Here is a 25,864-nt window from a genome sequence, read left to right on the forward strand (position 1 = left end):
ACAAAAAAGAGGGGTTTTTTTCTAGGGATGGGAGATGTGGAGAGGACTGCTCTCCTCGGACACGCTGCTAGGCTGGAGGGAGGCTGGCTGTGCTCTCTGCCGGGAGCCAGGGACAGCTGGCAGCACTGTGAGAGGCTGCGGAGCCCGGGGAGACGCCGCCCAAGCGCCCCAGCACGGGGCCTCTGGGTGGCCCTGCTGTGTGTCCCCGACAGCTTCAGCACCGGCTGCCTCCGGATCAACAGGCGCTGGGAAATCGGTAACACGGGCAAACTCACACTTGGTTTTCCAGGGAAGCGTTTGGCCACACACTGTTACCTTTCTCAGAGATGCAGCAGTGGAGGAGCCTCCCCATGCCCGGCTCCTCTTTCAGAGCTGATTAGAGGGGCTCAGTTTACCCCGGGACAGCCCTGCCCGCCGGCCCCAGCGAGGGCGGACACTGCCCCTCCCGCCCGGCCTCGCAGGGCCCCCACCGCGGCGCCTGGCTCGCGGGGCAGGCCGGGGCTCGCCGGGACGCTCCTCCTTTTCACGGCCGAGCCCGCGGCGGTCGGGGCCCGCTGGCGGAAGGGGCCGGGAGCGGGGGTTCGCGCCGAGGCCCGCGGCGCCGCCGCAGCCGAGCGCCAGTGACGGGAGACCCGTCCAGCCCCGCGCTCCCGCGCCCGCCCGGCCAACTACGCGTCCCAGAGGCCCCCGCGGGCGGGCGGTGCCGCGGGGCGCTGCGGGACTTGCAGTCCAGGCCCGGGCTCTCCCCTGCGCCGGGTGAGCGGTTCCGGCCCCCCTCGCGCACTACATTTCCCGTCGGGCGCCGCGGCGGGCCCGGGGTTCGCTGGCGGAGACATTTGCGAGGCGAGTGTCTCCAAGATGGCGGCGTGGGGAAGGAGGCGCGCGGGCCCCGGCAGCACCAACAGTGGGGGCGGCCGGGAGAGGTGAGCCGCGGCCGGGGCGGCGGGCGCGGGGCTGCCGCGGCGCCCCGGGCGGGCGGGGGGCGCTGGGAGCGGCGCTGCGGCTGCCCCGTGCTTGCCCGCGACCCCGCGGCAAGGGCGGGGGCCCCGCGCAGGGGAGCGCGGCCGGGCTGCGCCGGGCTGGGCGGGAGCCGCGGCCCCGCTGAGGCGGAGCGGGGGCGGACGGGCCGGCGGGGCCGGTGGGCTCCCGGCGCGGGCGGGCGGGCGCGGGAAGGTCGGCGGCGGCCGCGGCGCTTCCCGCCGCGGGGATGCGGCGGCCGGGGCCGCGGCGGTGCAGGGCCGGCCGCGGCAGGCTCCTTCCGCCGCTATTTTTAAAGGCGGGGTATGGTCGGCGCCGAGTCCTCCAGGGTGACCTCCTTCCGCGGGCTGCCGGCGGCCCGCCCGCCCGGGGGTCAGCGCCGAGCCGCCGCTCTGCCCGGTCGGCGGGGCCGGAGCGGGCCCATTCGCCGCCTCGGCGCTGGCAGGGAGCTCCGTATCGCTCTCGGCCTCTGTCAGGGCGGAGCAGCAGCCAGGACGTGCTGGATGTGTCTACAGAGTAGCTGTAAAAGTTTGGGAATCGTCATTTGGAAAAAGAGACAGAAGAAAATCTTGTCGAGCAGCTTTAAAATCTGTGCACGTAGTTCTTTACCCACTTACAATGCCTAATAGTTAAATGCTGGATTTCCATGCGTTAGCATTTTCCCCGTTTTGCCCCAGGGCTGACTGATGTAAGCAGCAGCTGCTGAGAGCTGCAATGTTTTTGCTGTGAGTAGTTTTCTTTTGTCCTGATGCCCTTCTAGAGAAGCTCATATCTATATTTATTTTCTGGGGTTTTTGCTTCCTTTTGTTCCCTTGCTGTAATTCTTTTTGTTGGTGTGGTGTCTGCAGAGCCAAGGAGAGCCACAAGTAGCCCTTAAAATTCTGGCCCTGATGTGAATTGCAGGAATGCTGTCTGTGTTCAGGGAATTGAAAAGTAATTGAACTGGAAGAACCAATGGAATGACTGCATCAGCAGAGCTTATATAAACAGCAGAGAATACCACAGAGCTCAGTGGTGTGGTGGTAAAACTGCTGGCACCTGCCCCAGCGCCAGGCACAAGTCTCCCTGTGGAGTTTCCATGTGGTAGACCTGTCCTCCCAGCAGAAGAGGAAGGGGGGGAAACAGGGAAAAGAGCACTTAACAACTTCAATGGAAATTATTCTACCCAGGGTGAGAATTGTTGTGGGCTTCAAAGTGAGCTGTTACTCACAACTGAAATCTGTCAACTATACAGTAATCTAATGGCAGTTCGAGGTATTTTTTTTAAGCTGTAATTACTCTTGATCTCCTGATCAACGATATTCATAAACATGAGTTACTTCCTGAACCTGCTGCGTGTGTTGTTCTTGCTTTGCCAATGAGAAGCGTACAGTGAAGTGTGGGAAAGCACAGAAGCAAGGCAGCAGAACAGCAGGTACCCCGCTGCCTGGTGTTTCACAATGCCCACAAAAGATGGCAGTTTGGTTTAGGTGTCATCGCGGAGGAACGTGACTGAGGATCACGCTCCTGATAGGTGTCGCGTGAGGTCAGCTCGGTACTGCTGCTTCCTCGCAGTTGCCAAGCTGGAGATACGCATGACAGGGCCTCTCTGTCTCTGTCAAGTGGCTCATCCTGACTCACACCGACCCGTCTTGTCGGGCCACTGGCCACGCAGGTTGTGGCAAAGGCAGCTGTGAGAGACGTGACGTCATCAAACGATGCCTTTTAGACCGTGAATAGAGTTTTCTTAACACTGGGCAAAGACACATTCCTTTGAACTGAATCTGCTCACCCGGCTTTCCTCAGAAAGGAGCTGCTTCAAGGAGTTTTTATAGTTGTCAGCCAGCTGCTCTAAAAGGCAACTCTGTGTAGGGAGGCGGTGTGAGGAGAGTCGGTAGTGAATAAAATACTGTCTGCCGTAAGACTAGAGCAGCTTTCATTTAAAAAAGCAGCTCAGCAACTCGATCTCTGGAGACTGGATCCCTTCTTAAATGGCTTCATTGATACAAGGAAGTCTGTACTTTTGTCCAAAAGCGCTTCCCTCCATAGGACTAAACGTAAGGATATGGATGTCAGAGGATGTTGGCTGTGAGCTGCAGATGGTGCTGTGCTTTGGGGGTGAAATAACGTTAAACAAAATAACCCAAAGCACTGAAGAGAGCCAAATAAATATTTGTTTTTTCCTTCCTTCTGGATAGACTCTTTAATGGAGACTGTCTAAAGGGAATTGTTATCTGTAGGCCAGACCAAGTGTTTTTCATACAGAACAGCCGCTGAATGGTACGTTTGTGTTTCTGTGTGAGACTCAGCGCGATGCCCGCCAGACAGAATGCCATTTGTTCCCCTGGGAGATGTTCTAACAAACCCTAGAAAGAACAGCTTTCATGTCATCACCACTGCTTGTACTGGCTCCTCTGCACCCTTAAAGAGGTCTCTGCTTTCGCCACCTGCACTGCTCGGATTTCTGGTACTCTGTTTGCTTACAGCAATGATTGACCTGTTTCCATTAGCCTGGCTAATCATTAGTTGACTTAAAATTGACACCTCTTTTTGCTCTGGTAGCTGGAGTTTTTGTTATGGTCTGGTGATGTTTTCCTTAGTGTTGTCTTCCCTTGCCGAGCCTGCTTGAATACCTCACGGATGTTTTCCCGTTCTCTTTTCTTATTTGTATTTCAGGTGTATCTTTTGAACAGAACGATTGCTACGCTTATTCTCTTCTTCCCCCACTTAAGCATGTGCACTGACAGCCTGGGGAGAACAGCTTTCTTAAAGCCCCAGGTCTGACAGCTGTGGCTAATGGCCTGGGGCTGGTAGATCGTGCGGATATTGAGCAAAGAAATTCTTCATGTGTTTAAGCTGGGATTGGTTGGTGCTTTCTGTGTGCTGTATCCTGGAGCTCTTCTGAGTAAGGAAAGACACTGTTGGATATGACTTTAAGGTGGAATTATTTCCACTGAGAGTTAAAGCTAGACCACACCTCACTTCTTAATCTTGAAGTTAAATTTCAAGAGGGATTTCTGTGGGGTCAGGGAAGTTTAGTTTTGGCTGGGGTGCTAATAATGCCCCTAGACACTGTGCTTTGGCCATCCGTAATGTCCCTTTTCTGCAGTTTGCTGGCAGAGCCAGCACAAAGCCCCTCTGTTGGGTTGCTAAACAAGGCTGTGTGTGTGAGGTGTGCGTGCCGCTTGCGACGGGTGTTATCATGCTGCTGCAAGCCTCTGCTTTCCTGTGTGTTTAACCACTAATCAGACTGGTCTTCATATACAGTTAATCTGAATGTATGTTTGGTGCTCCAAGCAGTGCTGTTGTCCAGGAACATTCTTGTCAAAAAAAATACCCCACCCAAACAAACTTGCTCTACATGTTATGGGAGGGGTTTTAAAAAGCATTTTTGCACAGAACTGTACCTGTGCTTTGTGCAATTGAGATTGTTTATAGTGGTGATTCTGAGCATTTTGCAGAACTGAGATACTGGGATGGCTTCAAACCCTCACTGAAAGCCTATCTGGCAGATTGAGGAACACTTTCAGGCTGAGGGCAGCAGGCTTATGGGGCTCAGACATTCTCCCCTGCAAGAGGACAGTGATAGGAGCCTGGGGTTTCTTCCATGATGTTGTCATCTGCCTAGTTCTCAGTACTGTGTTCGTTTCTCTTTTGCACCTGGCAAAACTTAAGGTCTCTTCACATGGAGTGGTGGTGTGCCTCCTCCTTAGAAGGGTATTTATTTCTTCATCCATAAAGAGTATCCAACTGAAACTTGACATTTAACAGACAGGCTGCTGGGGACTGCTTCCAAGCAGGAGGCAGAGAAATAGAGCTGCTCAGAGAGCTGTCCCTGGGAAACTGCTGGAGTTGCTATTGTTCAGCCAGCTGCAGTACCCCTCTCCTGGTCCTCTCCAATATTCCCAAGTTAGGAAGTTAATCCAAATGTAATTTGAAGCTTGCCCTATAGCTAAGATAGACACTTCTGCCCCTCCTGCTGGTAGGACCTCTGTTAACAACTGATTCCTTAAAACTAAGGAATACTTTGGCAACACCTGAGTTTTACACCGATGATTTAGCATCATTTTCATCTTGCTGTGCTTAATTGTTGAGAGTACTGTCCTGTTCCCTCTTGGGCATGCAGTCAGTACCAGGAATGCGACATTTACAATGCTCAAGTATAAAATGTATAACGCTGCAATGGAATAAACTACTAGGATATAAGATCCAGAACTGTTCTTACAGAGCGGCCTTGAAACTTTTCAACTTAGCCCTTTCTCTTTTGAGGGGGAGAGGAGCAGGGTGGAGAGATGGATTCTGGAAGGTCATTTGGTTGAATAATAGTAACAACTGGTTTAAGTTCTGGTGTGTAGCAAATAGCATGCTGGGCTTCTGAACGTGGGACAGCATTTGATGACGTCTGGCACTAGGTCATCTCTGACATGAGTTATTTACTATGGCTTTAAGTAAAATGGGATTTATATGAAATCACTGCACTTTGTAACCGGTGGATGCCAGTTTGGAGCTGATTGTTGGAGCTGTGTGTTTTTGTTTGTTGTTGCTGAGAGGTAGGGGACAAGCTCCAAAAGGCAAACTCCATAGCCTCTGGGGTTTGAGCAAATCCAATTGCTTTGACTGGATTTGTTTGTGTGCAGCTGCTGTGTTCAATTGAAAGGCTGTGTCAGGAGAGATTACCTCAGTGGATGGAGGTGCTCGGTCCTACTCTGCATGCCAGCACCGTCTAAAACCTTCTCGAGCCCATGGGTCTCTGTATCTCTTTCTATATCATCTGAAAACAAAGCAGTTTTCAGTTTGTCATCCTCCTGGGGCAGCCAGTTCTTGGATGAAAAGAATACATGATAAACCCCACTTCCTCTGTCACAGAAACAGAGACTTTCTTCTCACATTGCTGACTCTTCACGAGTCCTGTTGTTTGAGCAGCTGATTTTTCATTGTGTCCTTCGGTTTTGGATTGCCCACTTTGCCATTTGCAGCTTCAGCACTGTGATAAGGGATTCATTCCCACGTTACAGGACCGATCTAGAGAAAGAGCATAATTAAGGGGCCAGACTCGACCTGGGATGGAGCCTTTGTGCACTTTATTTCCCAGTGATTTTGGTTTTGTATCTTTGAGATCTGCTTGTTTTGGCTTACGAGGATTTTTCTTGATTTTTTCTTTTTATTGTTATAAATCCCAAAGTCTGGCAAGCCAAAATATTCTAGAAAAGATGGGCAGTACTACTTCTGGCAAAAGCCTGCTGGGTTCCTGAACCCTTTGACAGGTTGTTCGTGGCATGGCTCTGTGTGTGTATGTGATGGTGAAAGGAAAAAAAGGGATATTCAGAGGGAGGTGCGGGCAAGACCTGAGCAAGAAGAAATGAGGCTGATAAGTTTGTGCTGCCTCTTCTGATACTGAGCCTGGAGAGGTCACATGTAATGTAGTAGAAGCCCAGTTCCCCCTCCATGGTTCTTGCACAGGCAGAGAGGAAAGGGGTTTGATTCACCCTTGTTTCCTCAGTGATGGCAGGGAGTTCCTAGGCTGCCTAGGCTGTTACGCTGTTCCTGAGCCTCCATGGAGTGCTTAGTTGAACTCGGATTCTGCTTCTCTGCTTTGCAGACCCATGCTGAATGTTCTTATGTGTTACAAAACACTGAAAATGCTCCTTGGTAGGAAGTACTAATTTTATCTGAAGGATTATATTGTCACTGGGTCAGCTTCCAGCTTGAAAATGCCTTTCTGCAATAGCTTCTCTCTGAAGTCATTATGCCTTCGCAAGTAGTTTCACGTAGTCATTGGTGGTGTTTTACAGAGTTACCTGAACTCTCAGCACATCTTCTGTAACAGAACTGGAACTTTTTATTTGGAAGAAGCTGCACTTGGAATAGTTGTCATGAAGGAAAAAATCCTTGGCAGAAGCCATTACCAGCTGTGTCCTCAGTGTAACACCTGGTTAACTAACCTGGAGTTCTTTGTTTGAAACTCCTTCACTTTAGCTGATACACTTAGTAATATCAGAGGTGTAAACTTTTTATATAGCTGCTGTCCTTCAATTTTTTTTCCTTTAATACTTGCCACATCTCTACAGAATGTCAGAGCCCACTGCATCCTGTGCTGAAAGCTTTAATCTTGATTTTCCAAGCAATATCTGACAAGATGATGGCCTTAAAGGAGCCCCGGCATACACGGCATTCAGGTGGATGTGTATTTTTCTTCTTCCCTGTGAACAGGCCAAGGGGGAAACACCCTGCAGAGGACTCAATAACTAGCTTGTAAGTTGAATTTTGCTTGTAGTTCATATAAATTCCAGCCAGACTTGCTCTGAGAGAGGCTGGCGCATCTTGGGTCCTGCTGTTTGATACATTCGCTGCCGTTCACAAAAGCCACAACTTCTGGCAAAAGCTTGTGATTTAACAATATTCTTGATTACAGATGGCCACTGATGCCCTATGCAGCACAAGTGGAGCTGCCCAGGAAGGGTGATGTCTGGTAGTGCAGCAGCTTGCAGTCGTGTGATCTCCACTGTTGTCCAGTGCATGCAGATAGGTACCATTGTACTCGTGGTGCAAAAAGTGCTGGCTTCAGCCTCCACCTCAGCAGTGACTTGCCTCCCAGTATTGGGGAAGGTGTAAATGCTGTTGGGATGAAGTGTTTTTGTCTGCTGTGATTAGGTCAAATATGTGTGTGATTTGTTCTCCTGCTAAAGGAATCTAGATATTTTTATCCTCTAGAGGCCACGTGCTCACTTTTGCTCCGGTTAAGCACAAGTATGTCAGAAACAGTTATTTCTTCTGCTTGGAAGAGAGGATTTTGCCATGCTCTAATGGATAGGTTTTTACTCTTTTCCAGATAAGTAAACAGTCAGAATCCTATTTCTTAGTAGTCTGTTAATTAATGTAGCTGTAGCTAAGGTGATGTGTGGGTAGAGGGAAGGTGAAATTTGATGTGACTCCAGGTATTTAAAAGCTGCTGCTCAACTGGAGGATGTACAAGCCTCATGAATGCCCTGTCAGTAGGGAGCTGCTTCAAGGTAGTGAGCAGCTTGCTCTTCACTGTTAAAAAAAATGTCCCCTTCTTGCTTTGCTGCTTCCTATTTCAGGAGGAGTGAACCTTTCTGTAATAAATTAACTGCTACCTTTTCCACCTTCACTTCCAGCAATGCTTTTTGGCCATCTTTGTTGCATTTACTGTGGATGACTAAATAGCAAGCTGCATCTGTGGCAAGGTGATAGCTGTCGAGGGGAGAAAGCAAACGTATTCATCTGAAGACGCTTCTCTCGTAAAAGCTTCCGGTGTGACTTGCCCTCCTGAGGGGTGAGCCGCTAGTCTTATTTTCTGTGAAAACTCCTGAGGTCTGTGTGGTTCACACTGTGATGTGGTTTGGTCTCTAAGGTGTGCAGCCTCTTGTATCTCTAGGGAAGCTGCTCGGGTATCAGTGTGAGGAACCATTGTGGGATTGTTAACAAGATCCTGTTTTCTCAAAACATCCCCATTCCTCCACGTTAGGAAAAAGCCAGAAAAATTATGTTGTCCCATTTTGGGATGACTTAATGTAGAGCAGGCATAACGAGCTGATGCAAAACGAGTCGTGAGTTGTAGTTGAGCAGAGGCAGTGACTGACCTTGTGGGGCTGCCCCTGCTTCAGGTGTTTTTCCTGCCCTCGCAGGGTGGGTGACAAGGCTGTCTTGAAGCTCTGTGGTTTTAATTCTCTGTTTCCCATTACCAGGGTCACCTTGTCCTCCACAGACTGCTACATCGTGCATGAGATCTACAACGGCGAGAATGCTCAGGACCAGTTTGAGTACGAGCTGGAGCAGGCCCTGGAAGCGCAGTACAAGTACATAGTGATAGAGCCCACCCGCATTGGGGACGAGACGGCCCGCTGGATCACTGTGGGGAACTGCCTGCACAAGACCGCCGTGTTAGCGGGCACCACCTGTCTCTTCACCCCCCTGGCACTTCCAGTAGATTATTCTCACTACATCTCCCTGCCTGCTGGTGTGCTGAGCGTGGCTTGCTGCACCCTTTATGGTATCTCCTGGCAGTTTGATCCCTGTTGCAAGTACCAAGTGGAGTACGACGCGTATAAACTTTCCCGCCTGCCCCTGCATACGCTCACCTCCTCCACTCCGGTGGTGCTGGTGAGGAAGGACGACCTGCACAGAAAGAGACTGCACAACACGATAGCACTCGCTGCCCTGGTGTACTGTGTAAAGAAGATCTATGAACTCTACGCTGTATGACTGCGGCAGGGAAGAGAGAAGCCCACAAAGACAAGTGTATTGAGACTCCCACAGTAACATTTTGTTTTTCCTCTTTGAGAAGCAGTGGAGACTGGGAAGGATTTGGTTTAATAGAGCTGTTATTTTTCAAATAACACATCACTGGTGCACCAAGGTTTTTCAGTTCTTCGTTACACTTAAGATGTGGATGTGTGGTGACCTGAGAGCTGTATGTTAGGCCGTGGGAGTCCAATCCAGCAGCGACATGTTGATGAAAGAAAGCTAGAGAAAGAGGGGGTGTGAGAGCTGCCTTTTTTTTTGGGAAACATTTAAGTATATTGTTTAATTGTATTACACAGAACCAGACAGAAGTTATCATTGACCATTAAAGGATGAGAATTTCAAATGCTTTTGCTCTCTTGTTGCTGTGATCATAGTTCCCTTTCATGGCGTGCTTCCAGGGATGGAGGCTTTGCTGGAACTCCAGTGATGGTAATTATGTATGTTCACACACATACCTGATATTCCTCTTGTCCACGGCCCATGGCAGCAGCATCCATGTTCCCAGCAGCCATCTGTTCAAGGAATAGCTGCAGAGTGTTGCTTCCCCTCTTACTTGACTAGTTGAGTTTCCTGGAAGAGGGCTTACTTTTTATTGCTGTGATTATATCTTTTTGGTAATTACTTAAACATTGATGATTGGGGCTAAAAGTGTCTAAATCCTCTGCAGCCCTGCTACCTCCCACCACTACTTCTCTGCACGATGGAGATAATGCTGTAAGTTTTCAGTTACACATTCTGCACAGTTCTTGTTCAAGTTCATTCTAAGGTGGGTACATCTCCACTGACTTGGCTTGTACCAGGAGTAGCTGAGGACTGCTGAGGTGAGAGCTCTTACCTGTATGTGTCATTGCTGCTGCTCAGAGGCTGTGCCACACGATCCCACTGCTCTTGGTTGGAACATAGGCTGCTGGAGCTACCTGCTCTTGCTGCAAGGCATCAACGTGACTGTATCTGTGTTAGCTGAAACTTCTGAATTCAATCTTGTGCATTAATTCTTATTTTGACCTCCAAACTGTCAAAATCATGTTCGTAGAGTGGGAAGGATTTACTGTTTTGCTTCATCTGCCAGTTACTTTTAAAAGATAGGGGCTTGCTTCTATGGTCTCCTCCTCCCAGATGGAGAACAGGTGTGGCTTATGTTTATGAGGCCAGCTTGGCACAGCTTCAAGTGTTCTGAGCTGAATACAACAGCAAAGCCCTGTAATAAAAACTGCCTGCACACAGGTGTGCTGCTGGCCTGGGTGGTAGCTGCAGTCTGACCTCCACAGCTGAAGCACTGACCTTGGAAGGGAGTCTCATGAAGTTGGAAACCAAATTCAGTAGTTCTATCTTTATCTTTTCTAAATTGCCACAGCAGGCAGCAAGAACTCCTCCTCACCTCCAGCCTGCAGCAGGCTTTTCTGGCCACGGTTCCAAGTTGTGTTGTTGTGCCGAGGCAGCTTTGTGTTGGCAGGGCACACTCCCAGCCCTCTGCGTGCTGGGCAGATGGGCTCTGCCGCCACCTCCCAGCCAGGTGCTTTCATCACCTGCACAAGCAGCTGGTCCTGAGCAGGGCCGTGGCCTGGGTGAAACCCCAGGGGCACTGAGACATTTCTAGGTAGCAACAACCCTTTGCCTCTTCTGCTGGTACAGTGGCTGAGTTGTCTCCCTCCAAGGTTAAAAGAAGCTGTGCTCCGGAGCATCTCTATTTATAGCAACAATGTACAGTTGCCTTGGCAGAGAGGAGGGAAAGAAATGCAACTCCTCCATCTGCCTGTGGCTAGGCTGTGGCTGCTGGGCAGGCAGCCGGCTCCTGGCAGTGTCTGCTTCCAAAATCACATCTACTTGATGAATTTTAAACGAGTGGCAGATGTGCTGTAGCCAATATGTGCTGTATTGCTGCAGAAGGCCTTGCAATATCCTTGTGCTGGCCACACAGAAGACATTCCTTTTCAACCAGTGCAGAATATTTGCCAGGGCTGTTGGTTCCTTTTCTTCACCAGACCCCTGGAGTCCTGATACTTCTCTGTGTTAAGCTTTCCCTTGCCTGGAATGATCACTGTGGCAGAAGGACAAACCCTTGGTAGGCTCCCTAAGTGCATGGCTTGTATTGACTCTGGAATTTAAAGTGAGCAGTTTTCCTGTGGTCTCTCATTGCAGGAAGAAAGGAGAAAAGTCAGCTTAGCTGTCACAGCAGGTAGATGTTTTAAAAATGGGAGGCTTGCTTTCCAAGAAATATTAATGAGAATCTAGCTAAAAATGCCAGATGACATCCTGGCTATTACCAAGTCAGTGCTGTGGCTCTGCAAGGTGACCTGGGAGAACAAAAAGGGGTGTCAAAGGTCCCATGTTTCAGTGTGTTGCACAAGCTGGTTGCTGTACCTGCCTTCTTGTGATGGTAGCTGTGGGTTACTGGGGACAGCTTCCCTTCCAGAGGCCCCAACGCTTTGCTGCATCCTGACAAATCTGGAGCTGCTCTGAAACAGTGTGCTACATTCCTCTCATCACAGAGAGCAAATTTACTGTCAAAGAGGAATGTGCACCCTCTCAGTAACCTGTGACTTGGAGCTCTAGTTCAAACTAACTGCAGTAACTCCCACACATCATTTTTTTCCCCTCAGGCCTGATGTGTTGGCACCCTGGATGGTAACACACAAAGCAGCCCCTTGGCCTTTCTGGAAACACCAGAAGATGGAGCAGCTGGACAAGACTGGCAGGAATACTGTATTTTGCCAAGAAACAGAGGACCTGAAGGTGCAAAACACAAAAGGAAAAGCACAAGTAACACTTAACAGGAATTTGCCTTGTGGAGAGGAAGAGAAGGTAATGCCTCCAGTTCCTGTTTCAACAGGAAAAATTACACGTACGTGCTCCTGAAAGCTTCAACTTGTACTTTCAACCCAAGGTCTTCATGTCACAAACCTGCAACCTCAGCCAGGGTGAAAATGGTAGAGGATGTCCCAGCTAAGCAGCAGTGCTGTGATCATTAAACACATCCTGGTCTGGAGTCTCAAGAGATTTTTTTACAGATCTGCAGTGGTCAAGAAAAAGCCTTTTGAAGGAGAATGTCCTGCTGAGCCTGGACACCTGTGTCAGAGTTTTAGTCACACTATGCTGTAAGTTAGCAGATGATATAAAGACTTCTGGTACAATAGCACCTTGAAGGAATGTAAGAAAATAAACCCAAACCCCTCCTGTATTCCCTTCCTCTAACATTACCTGCCACAAGGAGCTGAAGTAGAACAAAGGATTAATTTCATAGCAATGAAATTTATTTGTCATCAGATGTGTGCTCAAGGGCAGGACATACAGGGCAGTACACGTGGAAAATGCTGGGAAGTGCATGGAGGCAGCAGCCAGGGCCTCGACCTTGGTTCCTGAGAGCAGGCTTGCTTTCAGTTGTAAGTTAAAAAATATGATTTCTGTCCTTCCTGGACTATCTCTGTGCAGCCACTCCTTTTTCCTAGTGGTGCTGGTATCCCTCACATGAGGAGAAGGGGCAAACAATAGAATATGGCACTTCCTCAGGCTGTCAGGCTCCCTGAAGCTTCAGATACATGAACAGGCAGGTATGGATCACCACTGGATGTGATCCTCATTGGCATCTGTGATGTTGTAGAAGAGAACTGAGGCCTGTCCACCCTGTGCACACAGATCCTCTGCTTGCCATCTATGCCTGGCATCTGAAGAATTGCACCTGCTCTGGCCCTGCAGGTGGACTGGGAGCGCTGCTGGCAGCTGCTCGGTATTTACACCCCTTCCCCTGCTCCTCTGACTGGCTGGGGCCTCCCCTGCAGTGACTTGTGTTGGGGTTAGTACTGTGCTGTCAAGGGTTAAATGTCCCTGTACATCAGTAAGGAATGGCTCAGAAAGAGAAAAGAATTGCCCAATAAAACTCAAATTTTACATCAGCTACTTCTTTCAACGTGGCACTGGATTTGTCTTCATGTAGCAGATGATTGGGCATGTTAACAGCCAGAGGCTCTGTGAAGTTTCCCACTTCAAGCAACATGTTCTAAGTGGAACGGGAAGGAGACACTGATGACAAGAGCTTCCAGCTGAGGACTGTATTTCACAGGGGCTTGGGGGTGGGGAAGGATAAGATCTGCTTGTGTGAAGGCAAAACAGGTGGGGTTTATTTGTAGCAGGCCAGGAAAGCTGAGCATGCCTGGAGTAAGGTGAGGTGCTGTCTTCCAGAACATGGGCTTCCCCTGCTGCAAAGCACATTCTTTTGAGTTAACCCCCACTGCAGCCTCAGCTCTGTCCCTTTGTCCAAGCACCCTTCTTCAGGTGAGGTTTAGGTGCTGTCTTCCAGCAAGTGGGCCTGCCCTGATGTGAGGGAATCCACTTCCCACCCTCCATGCAATGGTAAACTGCAGCATTTTGAGAAAGGTTTTTCCTTCAGGAGCACCTCCACTGATGTCCCAGCCAAACTGTGGGGGCTTAGCCTCTCCCTACAGTGACTGCTTGAATGAGCTGAGCTCTATGAGTCCTTTGCTTTTCTCTCCTTCTTTGCTCTAGTTGCCATTAAGGTGAAGAAGAGCCTGGGGAAGAGGTTTCGCAGGTAGACAGCCAGGGAGGGAGTTAAACCAGCTACAAGTACTTCTTTCTTCTTCAGTCCCACCGCGTTGAGAACCACCTGCGCCGCCTCCGCAGCCGTCTGGCCCTCAGCCGTGTTCTTGTCCATCACTGCCAAGGGAAAGCCCAGTCAGCACCAAGGCCACAGGTGAGCCCACACTTAGTGCTTTCCTAGGAATGCTCTGTCCTGACTGTACAGTTGGGGTTTTGACACCCATTGTATATGGGAGCACAGGCGGGTGGAATTCATGGTTGAGCTAGAGGTCAATATTTGCTGTCTAGGAAGGCTAAAGCTGGCGGGTCACTGTTCCTACCCTGTGGGCAAAGTTGTCTTTTGATACTTCAGGGCTATCCTGTGGCCCCACCAGAGGCCATGTGCTGCAAGCACGCTTTGGAGTAGCTCAGTGACATGGAGATGCTTTAGATACAGGGCACAAAATCCTGTCTCACCTCCGTAGCGAGATCCATCTGCTGTTACAGCGTTGAGAGAGAGGTTTGTCTGAATGTATCCAGGACTTATAACCGTCACATCGATGTCATACTGCTCAACCTCTGCTCGTAGGCAATCAAAGAAGGCCTGGGTAGCGTGCTTGGAGGCAGCATCTGGAAAACAGGAAAAGGACTATGCTCTAAGCAGAAGGATGGGCTTCTCAGTGCAATGCAACCACTTCTCTGCAAGTACCCAGCAGCTGTTCTCCAGCTTCTAGGTTTGTTTGTTTTGGGGGTTTTTTAGTGAATGGCAGCAACAGGTAGTGGGAGTGAGAGGCAATTTAGGAAGGCAAAATGTAAACACTCAAGTTGGAACCTGGCTGGGATCCTGAGATGAATATCACAGCTGTGCCAAAGCACCACGGAGTGAACCCAAGCTGCCTCCCACTTGTGATAAAGGAGATGAGGCCTATCTTGGGAAGCATTCGATAAGACAGGCTGGGGCTGAAGGAAGGTGATGTCTGTACCCTGCTGAGCATTATGAACTTGCAGAGCGGGCTCAGAGCTTGGCTGCACACAAGTCAAAACCTGATCACACGAGCAGACAGGAGAAGTGTGGCCTAGGGCAGGATTCCCCCTGTTAAATGGCTGAGGTACTGCTTATGCTCCTTCCCTTTCCCCACGTGCTCGGTCGCTGCACCCTGGTTGCTGTGACCTGAGTGTGGCTGCAGAGCTGAGGGCAGCAGCAGAGAGCTGGGCAAGGGGCTGAGGGCCCAGGCAAGAGCTGAGCTTCCTGCTGCCAGACCCCTGTGGCTCTGGGCATGTTGCAAGTGCTCTGCCAGCTCCTCAGCACACGCTTCTCGGTGCAATTGTACCTACATCGTGTGCAGGACCCCAAGGCCCCGGTGTTCCAGGCTCTCCTTCGCTCAGCATCATGCCCTGCCACCACCACTGTACTTTTCCACTTTTATGGTTCTTTTCAGTGATTCACAGATGCTTGTACACCAAACACTCTCCTTCTAGTCCCTCCATCTTTCATAAGGCGTTTTCCAGCAATCTCACCAATATTTTTTGTTATAACTGTTTTAGCAGGAAGAGTTTGCTGGATCAAGAGAACTGTTTAGGCTCTTATTTTGGTATTGCTTGTGCTATGGCATGTTTTAACTTGTTAAAATGAAAAAGACTTCACTTTCTTATAGGAGACTCATGAGGCAAACAGCAAGGATAAATGCAATAGCACTGTGGGATTCCTGAGAAATTTCATAGGGTCTCTCAAATGTTAAGACAGGAATATCAGGCTGGTTTGAAGACACCAAAAACATATTCCCCTTCTCCATCCCTTAACAACTTCAGGACAGGGCTAAGATTTTGTATTGGTGAGTGCCTTGCTCAGCAGTTGTGAATGCTTTGTGACCACACTAAGAATGATGCCCAGCTCTGCCTTCCCTGCATATGGCCAGCTCTACAGAGAGCTAAATATGGAGGCAGTAGCCAAGTATTCATTCAGTCTGGTGCCCCAAATATGTCTTCCCCATCTTCTGTGGAGGTACTTACATGCAGATCTGAAAGGAATGCTTATTTTGCCTTGAATACTGCTGATGGCCACAATGTGCCCTTGTCTCCTCTTGATCATAGACGGGAGAAGTGCTAGCAAAACACAGAAAAGACCCATTCAGAATAACAGTCCTGACATTACTGCTGTGAAGAGTCAGTGCCCTCAGAACATTCAAAGATGCCTAAGTGAATTACAGGGTCCTTGTTCAGAGGAGGGGCTGGGCAAGAGATGGTGCTTAGCTGCAGTCTGTCTGGGCTATTCACCTATGAGGAGATTCCTTGTGCCAGCAAGGCTGAGCAAAGGCTGACAGTTGCTATGGTCTCCCACAGGCACGGTCAACAGGACTTGCAGTTTCCTACAGCTGACATCTTCAAGGCTGAACCTTCTGTGTGACTGAAGAAGCTTCCAAAGGAAAGCTACAGCTCCACTTAGAATCCAGGCTGCCTTCTCTAGTGTTCTATCCTTTCAGACAGGCTAGTTCTATCTCTTGTCATAAGCTTCAGCCAGACTAGAGTCAGGAGGTGTTTTAAACAGGATGGTATCTCAAATCAGGTACTTGCCATGCAGTCTTAGCTAAGCATCTCCTATAGGCCTGCCCATAAACCACAGCCTTCCTCCCCTTTTATATGGTACTGTACCAAACACAATTACAAGCAGAAGTTAAGCTGTGTTTAGTTGTGTTGGCATGCAGAATGGACCAACCAAACCCCTTGTCCCCCTACAATCTGGATCACGGGTACCTTTGGTGAGGGCTATGGGACCAAAGTAGTTTGTTTCCATCACTTTCTTATCCACATCCAGTCCCGTGTCCACAATCGTGCCGCGGAAACTGATGCCTGCATTGTTGATCAGTATGTCCACGTGACCCAAGTACTTCAGAATCTCTTCAGCAGCATTTAGGACAGTTTTAGTGTCCGAGAGGTCAAATACCACAGTGTGAGGTTTGTGGGTCTGCCAATACACAAAAGTTAGCAAAGACCAGTTCAGACTGTGCTGAGTGTTCACGCTCATGATGGGATTTCCCTGCTCTGGAAGCACAGAAGCAGAGCAATCCAACCCTTGTGCAGTTGCAGTGCCACAGTTCCATTTGGTAGGAACACATGACAAGCAGGTTGTACAGCCTGTTCTTAATACCAGAGCCTAGGAAAGGGCAGCTGAGATCTTCCTCAAGTACTGAAGTTGCCTATTATTTTACTAAAGAAAATGTATCTGAAGAAATCAAAAACTTCACTTGTGTCTTCTGTAGAAGCCAGCAACACCTTTCTTAACCACTGTCAGCAGAACTAAACATCAGAAATAAAAGCCAACAGAAGGAAAGTCACATTTCCAGATTCAGTATATGACATAGAGATTGAAGGGGTCTGAGCACCCTGCACTCTTGTGCTTTCACTTCCATTACAGGGCAAGGACTCTTTCAGATGGCTTACTTCTGTAGGGTTTTTACAGGACACAATGTGCCAGCTCAGTGTGTTCCTATAGCAGTATCTATCCCTAACCACAGAGCTGCATTTTTTCCTATTGCTCAAGAGAACAACCCACAAGCAATTCTGTAACAACATGAACAGAAATCCCAGCCACACAAGAAGCCTCTCCTCCTCCCTCACTTACATTCTTTCTGTGGTTGGTCATGGTGGAAAGTTCCTGCACCACCTCTTTGAGTTTCTTGCTGTCTCTGCCACAGAGCACCAGCTTGGAGCCAGCTGCATGGAAAGCTTTGGCACATTCTTTGGAAGGAAGGGAGAAAAGTAGATGTTTGAATGATGGAGACAGTAGATCCACATCATACCTGGTGACAGGCTAAGACGTCTTTCAGCTGGCAAGGGTCTAAGGTGGCTTTATTTCTCCCGAGTGATGGGCTGATTCACAGTGAAGTTGCAGACAGATACCATTTTCCTGTGACTTTGACAAACACGTGAGGGCAGTGAGGCAGCTGCTGTGCTCAGCTACTGGGCTGGTTATGCAGTTATTGTGCTGCTTACGTATCCTCCCTCATCAAGTGGTCAAATTTGGTTGGGCCTTTTAATTTGTGACTATATGTTGTTGTTAAAAAGCTACCTTGTGTAGGTCATTGGATGCAGCAGGGAGTTTCAGTTTTAGTGAACACCTCCAAAGGTTTTGGAAGCCTTGGAGCTAATGGCTTCATTAAGGTGACCCTCTTCATCGGGAAAAGGGTGAAGAAAGGATCCTATGCTGTTGTTCTCCTTTCAGTGCTACCAGCTGCTGAGGCAATGGTGTGTTCTTTTACCCCACCCCTCTGTGAGCCAGGGAGACAAATGGCTCACTTGTGCGGGAGGTGACAGCGGACGCTAACGAAGGGTGTTTCAGAACACACAGTCATTAGAAGTGGTCAAGTGTATTAATAACTGGGAGTGAGTGGAATAGTGTAAGATCTTGGCAATGAGCCAGTAAGGGAGGGAACTTCACTGTAGGGTGGTAGAAATCTGTACACCCACAACCCACAGCACTTCATCAGCCCAGCCTGTCACAACTGGAAAGTCTCTGCAGAGGTATTAGTTCTAGCTCTTCTGGATGTGAAATAAAAGTTCTGTGACCACTCCCAGCATTTTGATTGTGACAGGCAGAGAGGACCAGTTAATCTCCTTAGGCCATTCAGATACTGAATGCCCCTACCCTTAAGGACAAACTCACATGCAAAGGCAGCATCAATTTAAGCTCTATTTGCTCTATAAATGTACTCATCCTAATGAAGTGCCTTGATAGCAGAAAGCACCTTGTCTTCTCTTCAAGAAGCTTTTAAAGCAATTATAGAAAGCAGAATTAGAGTGTAGCCACTCAGAGAATAAACTGTATATGGAAAAAAAAACCCAAAACCCAAACCAACAACTGTGGGTTTATTTAGGGAAAAATATCACTGGTGTTCATGCTGCACAAGGTCTGAATTTAGAATGGACGGATTTGTACTACAGAGAAAAGGTTCCTTAACTTGAGGGTAAGGGGCAGGGAGGAGAAGGGAAAGGCATGGCAGGGTATCCTGGAAATACAACAAACGTGAATGCAGAAACACCACTTCTGGGAAGCTTTAAGAGAAGCAAGTTGACCTCCTGACTTTTTCAGGATTTTGAGATAGCACAAGAGCAGCAAAACTTGTTCCTTGCTTTAATGAGGGATGATTAAAATTTTCCTCACAAATTGTGAGACTTTCTTGCACGAAAACTTGCACTGGCTGTAGTTATAACCGACACGGCTGTGCAAGCTACGTCTCAGCATTCAGAGAATGAGGAGCTTTCTGCTCATTGCTGCTCTGTTCCACAACCCCCTGCTTGTCCTGCCTTTGCTGCCCTTCTTTCCGTGCCTACCTTTTCCCAGGCCAGAGGTAGCCCCTGTGATGACAACCACCGCTTCCTGCAGGTACGTTCGCATCCGCATCCACTGCAGGAGCCGAAAAAGGGCAAAGATGCCCAGGCTGCCGAAAAGCAGCGGGATGATGACTGTGCTGGTGAGATCCATCAGTTTTCCTTTCTGAGCAGCCTTCCTAGAGCCACAAGATAAAAGGAAACAGACCATTTCATCATTAAAAAAGAGACATGATAACTAGGGGAAAAAAACTCTTGTTTCTGAATCCTGCCTTAGACCACCAATGAACTGAATCCCAGGCAGAGGTGTATTCAACAGGTTTCCTCATCCCTTCATTTGGACTTCCAAAGGTCACATCAGTTCCCAATTCTAAGCATTTAAATGCTAATCTGAACATTCCAGCAGGACACTTGGTGTTGGAAACTGCTGTCATTTACAAACTTGTGTTCAGAGATGCTGTTCCCACATGCTTTTCCATTTTGCTCTAGATTCACTCTCTTATACAAAGTGTATGTAGAGTAGAAGCTCCTCAGGGCTGGGATATGTCTCTGCATTCTTCCGATTGTAATAAAACCTCTTAAGACTTCTCTAGAACAGCCAGTACCCACTATCTACATGCCAGAGGCCAGTTACTGTCTATTATTCCAGGTGGATATAAGCCAGTATCTTCTGGAACTCAGAATAAGTGTTCTCTCTGAGCACATTATTTGCTTAGTGCACTGAAATCTGTGCTTCCATCTCCAGTGCCTTTCAAGACTCATTAGCAGAGAGAGGTTAAATGAACCACATGTCCAATCTAGCAGACTAAAGTCTACACTCATGCTCTTTGCTTTTATGCCAGCATTAATTGTGCAGTTTATCATGAACCTATGTTCTGATATACTGAAATTCAACCTGTGAATGAAACCCAAGCTAAAGGTATCTATGAGACCTAGCTCATCCTGGAATTGGATTCTGATACCAAGGCACAGCCCTGATCTCCTTGCTAAGCCTTTGCCTTCAAGGGAGTAGTTTATCTTACAGCTTACTATGTGGCCAAAGAGTAAGTGATACTTCTGCTGTAAAAAAGGTCACTAATTTTCCCACTGTATATACCCCCAAGCTTTTACGATTGATGTCACTGTAAAGTCAGCTACAACTCCTTCCTGGAATCTATACAGCTTTTGAGGTGCACATAAAGTCAAACTCAAATATTAGTGTAGCTTCTCTGTTGTGCAGACAGAGTTTGAACTCTTGCAAGGTAGGTCTCTACTGGGAAGATAGACACAGGAAATATCTGGGCACAAAACTTAGAGACTACTTGAAACAAAAGTGCACAAGTGGCAGAAAACAAGAGGTAACTAGTAATGCCAATCCAGAATTCAGTGTCATGAAGTAGGACTGAGCTTATGTGGAACTGAGGGGATGACAACAAAGCTAATATGGAAAATGTCAGGCTCTTCCAGATTTCCATTGAGGGCTTGGACAGAATTCCTCCAGTGGCTAGTCATACTAGCTTGCTGAAACAGAAGTAACTGTGCCTACTTATTCAATATAACAAAAACACACCAAAATGACAATAGCTGACATATGTCTAAATAAGTTTGACAACATCTACAAATAAAGCTATCAAGATAACCTGTGGCTCTTCTGAAGGTACCATGGAGTTTCCCTTTCCTGAGCTGTATCTACAAAGTACTTTACTGTGTAATACACCAGGCACACTGGTGTCAGACATCCAGGGCACAAGCTCCCCCAGGCATGGGGAGGAGGCCCAAAGTAGGAAATAAGAAACCCAGAAGGAGGATTAAACCCATTCCATTGTGAAGCAGTGCATGAGCACAGCACTCGGCTGCTCAGACCAGCATCTTATTCCTCCACCTCTTTGTGCCAAGAGCAGGCAGAGTGTGTATTTTGAACTGATTTACAGCAGAGAACTGGTAGAGTTGATTTAATGTAAAAGTGTGTATCATCCCTAAAATAATTCCTGGGCAAGAGCTGTTGAGACACTCTGAAGGCCATTCTTTAGGCTGGAGAAGAAGGTTCTCCTTGCTGGTTCATATTCAGCTGGGCATTTGAAGCAGCTGCCCTCTTTATGTTATCCTTTTTTTGTTTTCTCCTCTCAAAGATGTGTTGAGATTCAGCAGATGAGGTGTGGGCAGGGACAATAGGTGCTGTGCTGACATGGAGCAGAGTGGCTTGCAGGACATTTTGAAATGCAAAATCTTCAGCTCCCATTTAGGACCTTTCATTGTTTCTGAAGTGGGAGCTGACAGGTGGAGTGGCAGTTCCTTTATGAGACCACATTGAAGCTTAGGCATTTTAAAAACCTGGCCCTGACCAGCTTTACTTCTGATTTCAGTCAAATGGAGATGACTGCATAGCAGGTGAAAAGATGATTGGGAAGACGGTGCTTTTCTCACACCTATTCCAGCCAAACCACACCAAGAGATGGGATGGAGTTCCATGTTTGATTACAACATGGATCTTTCACAACCTTTGGCAAAAAAAAAGCACTGAACTCTGCCACAGAGGCTGGTGGAAAAGAGCCTCCATCTTATCACTAACCCTGTCTGGGTCAGGGAGAATCCATTGCTCATCAGTATGAGCCAGTTACACCTGCTTATCTTATTCTTTAATCACAGAACTTATTCATCTACTTTCTAAACAAAGAAGGTCTGCTTTTAATCCTTTTTTCATTTGAAAAATCTTTCCCATTTTTTGATTGTTTTTCTTCCTCTCTCTCTTTTTTTTCCTCTCCTTCTTCTCTCCCTTACTAGATACAGGAGCTGGGCAAATTACCCAACCTCTGCCCAAAGGCTGCAGCAAGCCAAGAACCCAGTCAACAGCAGCAACGCATTTTTGCAGCTTCCAGGCTAGAATTTTAAATCAACAGGTAACCACCTCTGATACATGGGGAGGGGAAATATGGGAAGGAGAAGAGAAAGACTGGATGAAGGAGGAGAGCAAGAGAAAGAAGTAGCAGCTGTTCAGAGACATAGATCCTTTTTTATTAGATCATAAATGGTCCTGCCCTAGATGATCTTTCGAGGTTCCTTCCAACCCTTAAGATTCTGTGATTCTGCAATCATACAATTGCAGTATCTTCTTCCAAGGAAGGTACTCAAATGGCCCCTTAAAAAGAGCCCCAGAACAATCTCAGTTCAGTCAGACTTGAGGAAGAGGACAACCTGGCTGAACTAAACTGTTTTGGGAAGAAGAAGGAATTTCCACAGCACTTTAGACCTACAGCAACAAGTTTTGCTTTGATTTTGTAGAACAGCTTATAAGACAAACCTATGAGTCATTATTCTAGCTTGTCATATTGAACATGCTGAGCAAAATCACTATGAAAGAGAGAACATGGAAATTGACCCAAGGCACACAGCAGTATGTTTTAACAGTGTCCATCTTAGAGAGCCCTGTGCCAGGCTACTGCCACAACAGTGACAGTCACGTTCTATTCAGTTTTCAGGGTTATTTAGCAGAAAGACCAAAGGAAAGAGTTCTGCAACCTGAAGGAGAATTTATATTGTATTCAGTAATAGGGTTATTTGCTGCAAAAGCCAGGGGAAAAAACTGCTGCAATAGAAAAAAAAGACTCTATTCACATCAACAAAAATGCTAAGGTGTGAGACAAAGGCTGGGAGAAGAAGATAAAAAGCATAAAGCCCAACTTAAGATGGATAACACCCTGAAGTAGGCTAAAGGCATCCCAGGGAAAGTAACGCCACGTCACATTAAAACCACGGGCGAGGGTGGGGAACACGTGGGGTTCCACACCTACTGCGAGCTGAACTGGGTATCCTCAGACCTCTTCCTCAAAGGTCTGAGACCCCACTGTCACCTTTGTTCAAAAATTTGGGATATTCATGCTGAAAAAAACTCTTAACAGTTCTTACCAGGCAATGGTTATGACACCAGCTTATGGCCAGGAGAGAAGCCACTGCTCATAACTGGCTCAAATAAAGGCAAGTAAGTCTCAGTTCTCCATCCCCAAAGGCAGGATTGGAACATGCAGAGTATCAGAGGGCAGAAATAAGAACATCAATAACATAAGCATATACAGGTGACTGGAAACTTTTTGAAAGGCTTACCATAAATCACACAGATCCAGGTAAAAAAACAAAACTAAACTTTCCCCCTAACCAAAAACTGGATGTTATCCCATAACAGCCAGGATGGTGACTGCTGAAGGAACAAGATCTTAGTTAATAAGGTCAGGAGTGCACTAAAGGCAGCAAAGATGAGGTCAAGTCCTAAAAGAAACTAAAAGCATAATAGTTTCCCTAAACACCACCTATTCTCCTTTAGCTTCCAGCCACTCAGAATCACATTGTCTTTTATATGACAAATGGCAGCAACTGGGAGGCTATTTTCAGAAATCAAAAGGTGTCATTTAAGAGGTGGGGGGATAAAAGGAAGGAAAAAAAAGTCGTTTTTTTTCTAGGGAAGCCCATGTCCAGCAGCACAGCAGCTCTAAGCTTCATCAGCTACTGACTTTAGTCTGAAGAAAGCGCAATATCCTACCTTTGAAAAGAACTCACTTGCCAGTGGCTCTGTGAGGTGGTGTCTCCCTTTGGTCTTTCAACAGGACAGACCTGACTTAAATTTGGAACTGGCAGCAGTCCAAGCAAACACACTCTGTCCAATGCCAGCACAGCCAAGGGCTGCCTCTAAAAACAAACCTCAGGAATACGGTCTGTGACCTTCCAAGGGGGGGGGAGATTTAACCCCCAGATCGCAAAGACGGGTGAAATTCAAATCTTGGGATGACTCTGATTCTTTCTAGTACTAAATAACTCAATTTATAGTCTTGAATCCAGAGCATCCTTACTGATCCACACTAAAAATACAAAGCCAAGTTGTGGATCAACTGCAATGCTGTATGACTGTAATTAGTTTGGGGGCATATCCTGATTTCATAGTGCACACTCTATAATGCACATCCTAGAGTGGACACTCTAAACCAGAAAGGACTGTTTTCTGTCTTTCCTTCAGATTCTTGAGACCTTACAAATATCTAAATGGTGGGTGTCAAGAGATTGGGACATCCCTTTTTTCTGTTGTAGCCAGCAACAGGACAAGGGGTGATGGGATGAAGCTGGAACACAAAAAGTTCCACTTAAATATAAGAAAAAACTATTTTACTGTGAGGGTGAAGAGAGCCCTGGCACAGGCTGCCCAGGGAGGCTGTGGAGGCTCCTTCCTTGGAGGTCTTCAACACTTTCCAGTGTAATTTAAACAAGCTACAGACTCACAAACATCACTTGACTCAACACCTGAGGAAAAACATCTGCTGCATTTTAGGAGTCATTCCAGCAGCATCCTGTTTAGATTTTTACATAATTGTTACGCAAAACAACCACCTCGGCCCACAGTCCGGGCTGGAGGAACTATGTAAAAAAGTAATTGTGAAAAAAGACAGACTGGACGTGAGAAATCACCATCCCAAAAACCTCCGTATCACTTGTGGTCAGTTACACACTCCTCATAAGCCTCCACACCACTCTGGTCAGTTACACGCTTCATTTCTAATCCTCGCGCTGCAAAATCCTCTACCACTGTTGGAGACAGAAACTAAAGTAAATCGAAGTGCTGCGAGTGGAAAATTAAAGCACTTCCCGTGTCAGAGAGTGTTTGTGGACATTTACCAAATCCAGAATCGCCTAAAAGAGCGAGACAACGGCAGTTGGATGAATGCTCTCCCCGCCCTAATTTACGTGTAATTACGTATCTAAAGGCTGCAACAGCGCCCAGGTACGTACCCGAGAGCCTAGGGGTTCCCCGCACGCGTGGGGCCCACCTTCCCCCTGCCAGACCCCATGGGTCCGAGCACACCCGCGGCACCGCCGCCACCTCCCCGTGGGCAGGCCCCGGGCAGCGCCTGGGCCCCGCGGGGAGCCAGCAGCCCCTCGTGAGGCAGGGGCGGGGGCCGCCTGGCGCCTGCCTTCACCCGCCTGCCCGCGGCCCTCACGCACCTGGCTGCCGTCGTCACCATGGCCACCGCCGGAAGTGCGATAGCGCATGCGCGGGAGCGGCCGCCGGGGAGGCGGGCCTTCCCGCCAGGCTGGCCAATGACAGCTCCTCCGCGACGCGGACCGGAAGTGCGGTCCCGGGCCGGTCCGTCGCCGGGTGCCGCCCGGATGAGCAGCGGCGCCCCCGGGCCGGGGTTCCCGCAGGCGGGGTCGCGGCCGGCCCTCGGGCCCGCGGCTCAGGAGCGCCGGCGCCGGTCTGCAGCCCTTCCCCCGTGTCTCCTGCCGGGGCCGCCCCCGGCGCGGCCGGGAGTGCCGGCACTGCACAAGCTGCTGGCCCTTGGGTAAGGGACAGCCAGGCACGGGGACAGGGGAGAGATGGAGTAGGTGGCGGCAGCTTGGCTTCCCCAAACCTGCGGCCCAGGCTAGTTCTTACCGTCACGGTCGAGACAGACTCTGAGCTGGGCGGGCAGTGCCTGGGGCTTCTTCCAGAGGAGTCTGCTGTGATTACCAGTACGTCCTCCAGATGGGATCTCTGCTGGGCTTGGAACTTCCCGTTTGCATCAGTCATTAGCTAATGAGCGCGTTGCTGATTACACCAACCCGAGTTCCGTTCTCGTATGTCTCCGTGTGAAAGTTGAGAAGCTGCCCACAACAGGACTGGGCATTGCGTGGCTGTGAGGAACAGTGGGTGAATTTCTGTAGGAGGAGACAAAGAGGCATTCCTGCAGGGTTCCTTTCAAAGCTGCGGTCGGGGGAAACCTGATTTCTCGGTGTTTATATGAGCAGTGATGCTCACGGGCTGTGGTACAGGAGCCTTTGGTTTGTCTGT

The 25,864-nt window shown here is 48.4% G+C and overlaps 2 protein-coding genes across 4 annotated transcripts; one reads left to right on the forward strand and one right to left on the reverse strand.

Moving 5' to 3' along the window:
• Positions 1 to 829: 829 nt before the first annotated feature.
• On the forward strand, positions 830 to 9,565 carry TMEM11 (transmembrane protein 11). The gene is made up of 2 exons (XM_061993277.1): positions 830 to 923; positions 8,664 to 9,565. The coding sequence occupies exons 1-2, from the start codon at positions 859 to 861 to the stop codon at positions 9,178 to 9,180; spliced, it is 582 nt and encodes a 193-aa protein (XP_061849261.1). The 5' UTR covers positions 830 to 858; the 3' UTR covers positions 9,181 to 9,565.
• Positions 9,566 to 11,889: 2,324 nt separating this feature from the next.
• On the reverse strand, positions 11,890 to 25,587 carry DHRS7B (dehydrogenase/reductase 7B). Of its 3 annotated transcripts, none has more exons than XM_061993275.1 (7): positions 25,469 to 25,587; positions 19,081 to 19,256; positions 17,372 to 17,487; positions 16,504 to 16,714; positions 15,763 to 15,855; positions 14,230 to 14,382; positions 11,890 to 13,890 (listed from the first exon to the last, which is right to left on the reverse strand). In XM_061993275.1, exons 2-7 carry the CDS (start codon positions 19,229 to 19,231, stop codon positions 13,685 to 13,687), a joined length of 930 nt encoding a protein of 309 aa, XP_061849259.1. In that variant the 5' UTR covers positions 19,232 to 19,256; positions 25,469 to 25,587; the 3' UTR covers positions 11,890 to 13,684. The 3 variants fall into 3 exon arrangements, with proteins under 3 accessions (XP_061849259.1, XP_061849257.1, XP_061849260.1); XM_061993273.1 differs by lacking the exon at positions 25,469 to 25,587 and adding an exon at positions 25,039 to 25,061; XM_061993276.1 differs by lacking the exon at positions 25,469 to 25,587 and adding an exon at positions 24,826 to 25,012.
• Between the last annotated feature and the right edge of the window lie 277 nt (positions 25,588 to 25,864).

The sequence above is a fragment of the Colius striatus genome, chromosome 3 (genome assembly GCF_028858725.1).
Source record: "Colius striatus isolate bColStr4 chromosome 3, bColStr4.1.hap1, whole genome shotgun sequence".
NCBI classification, from domain to species: domain Eukaryota; kingdom Metazoa; phylum Chordata; class Aves; order Coliiformes; family Coliidae; genus Colius; species Colius striatus.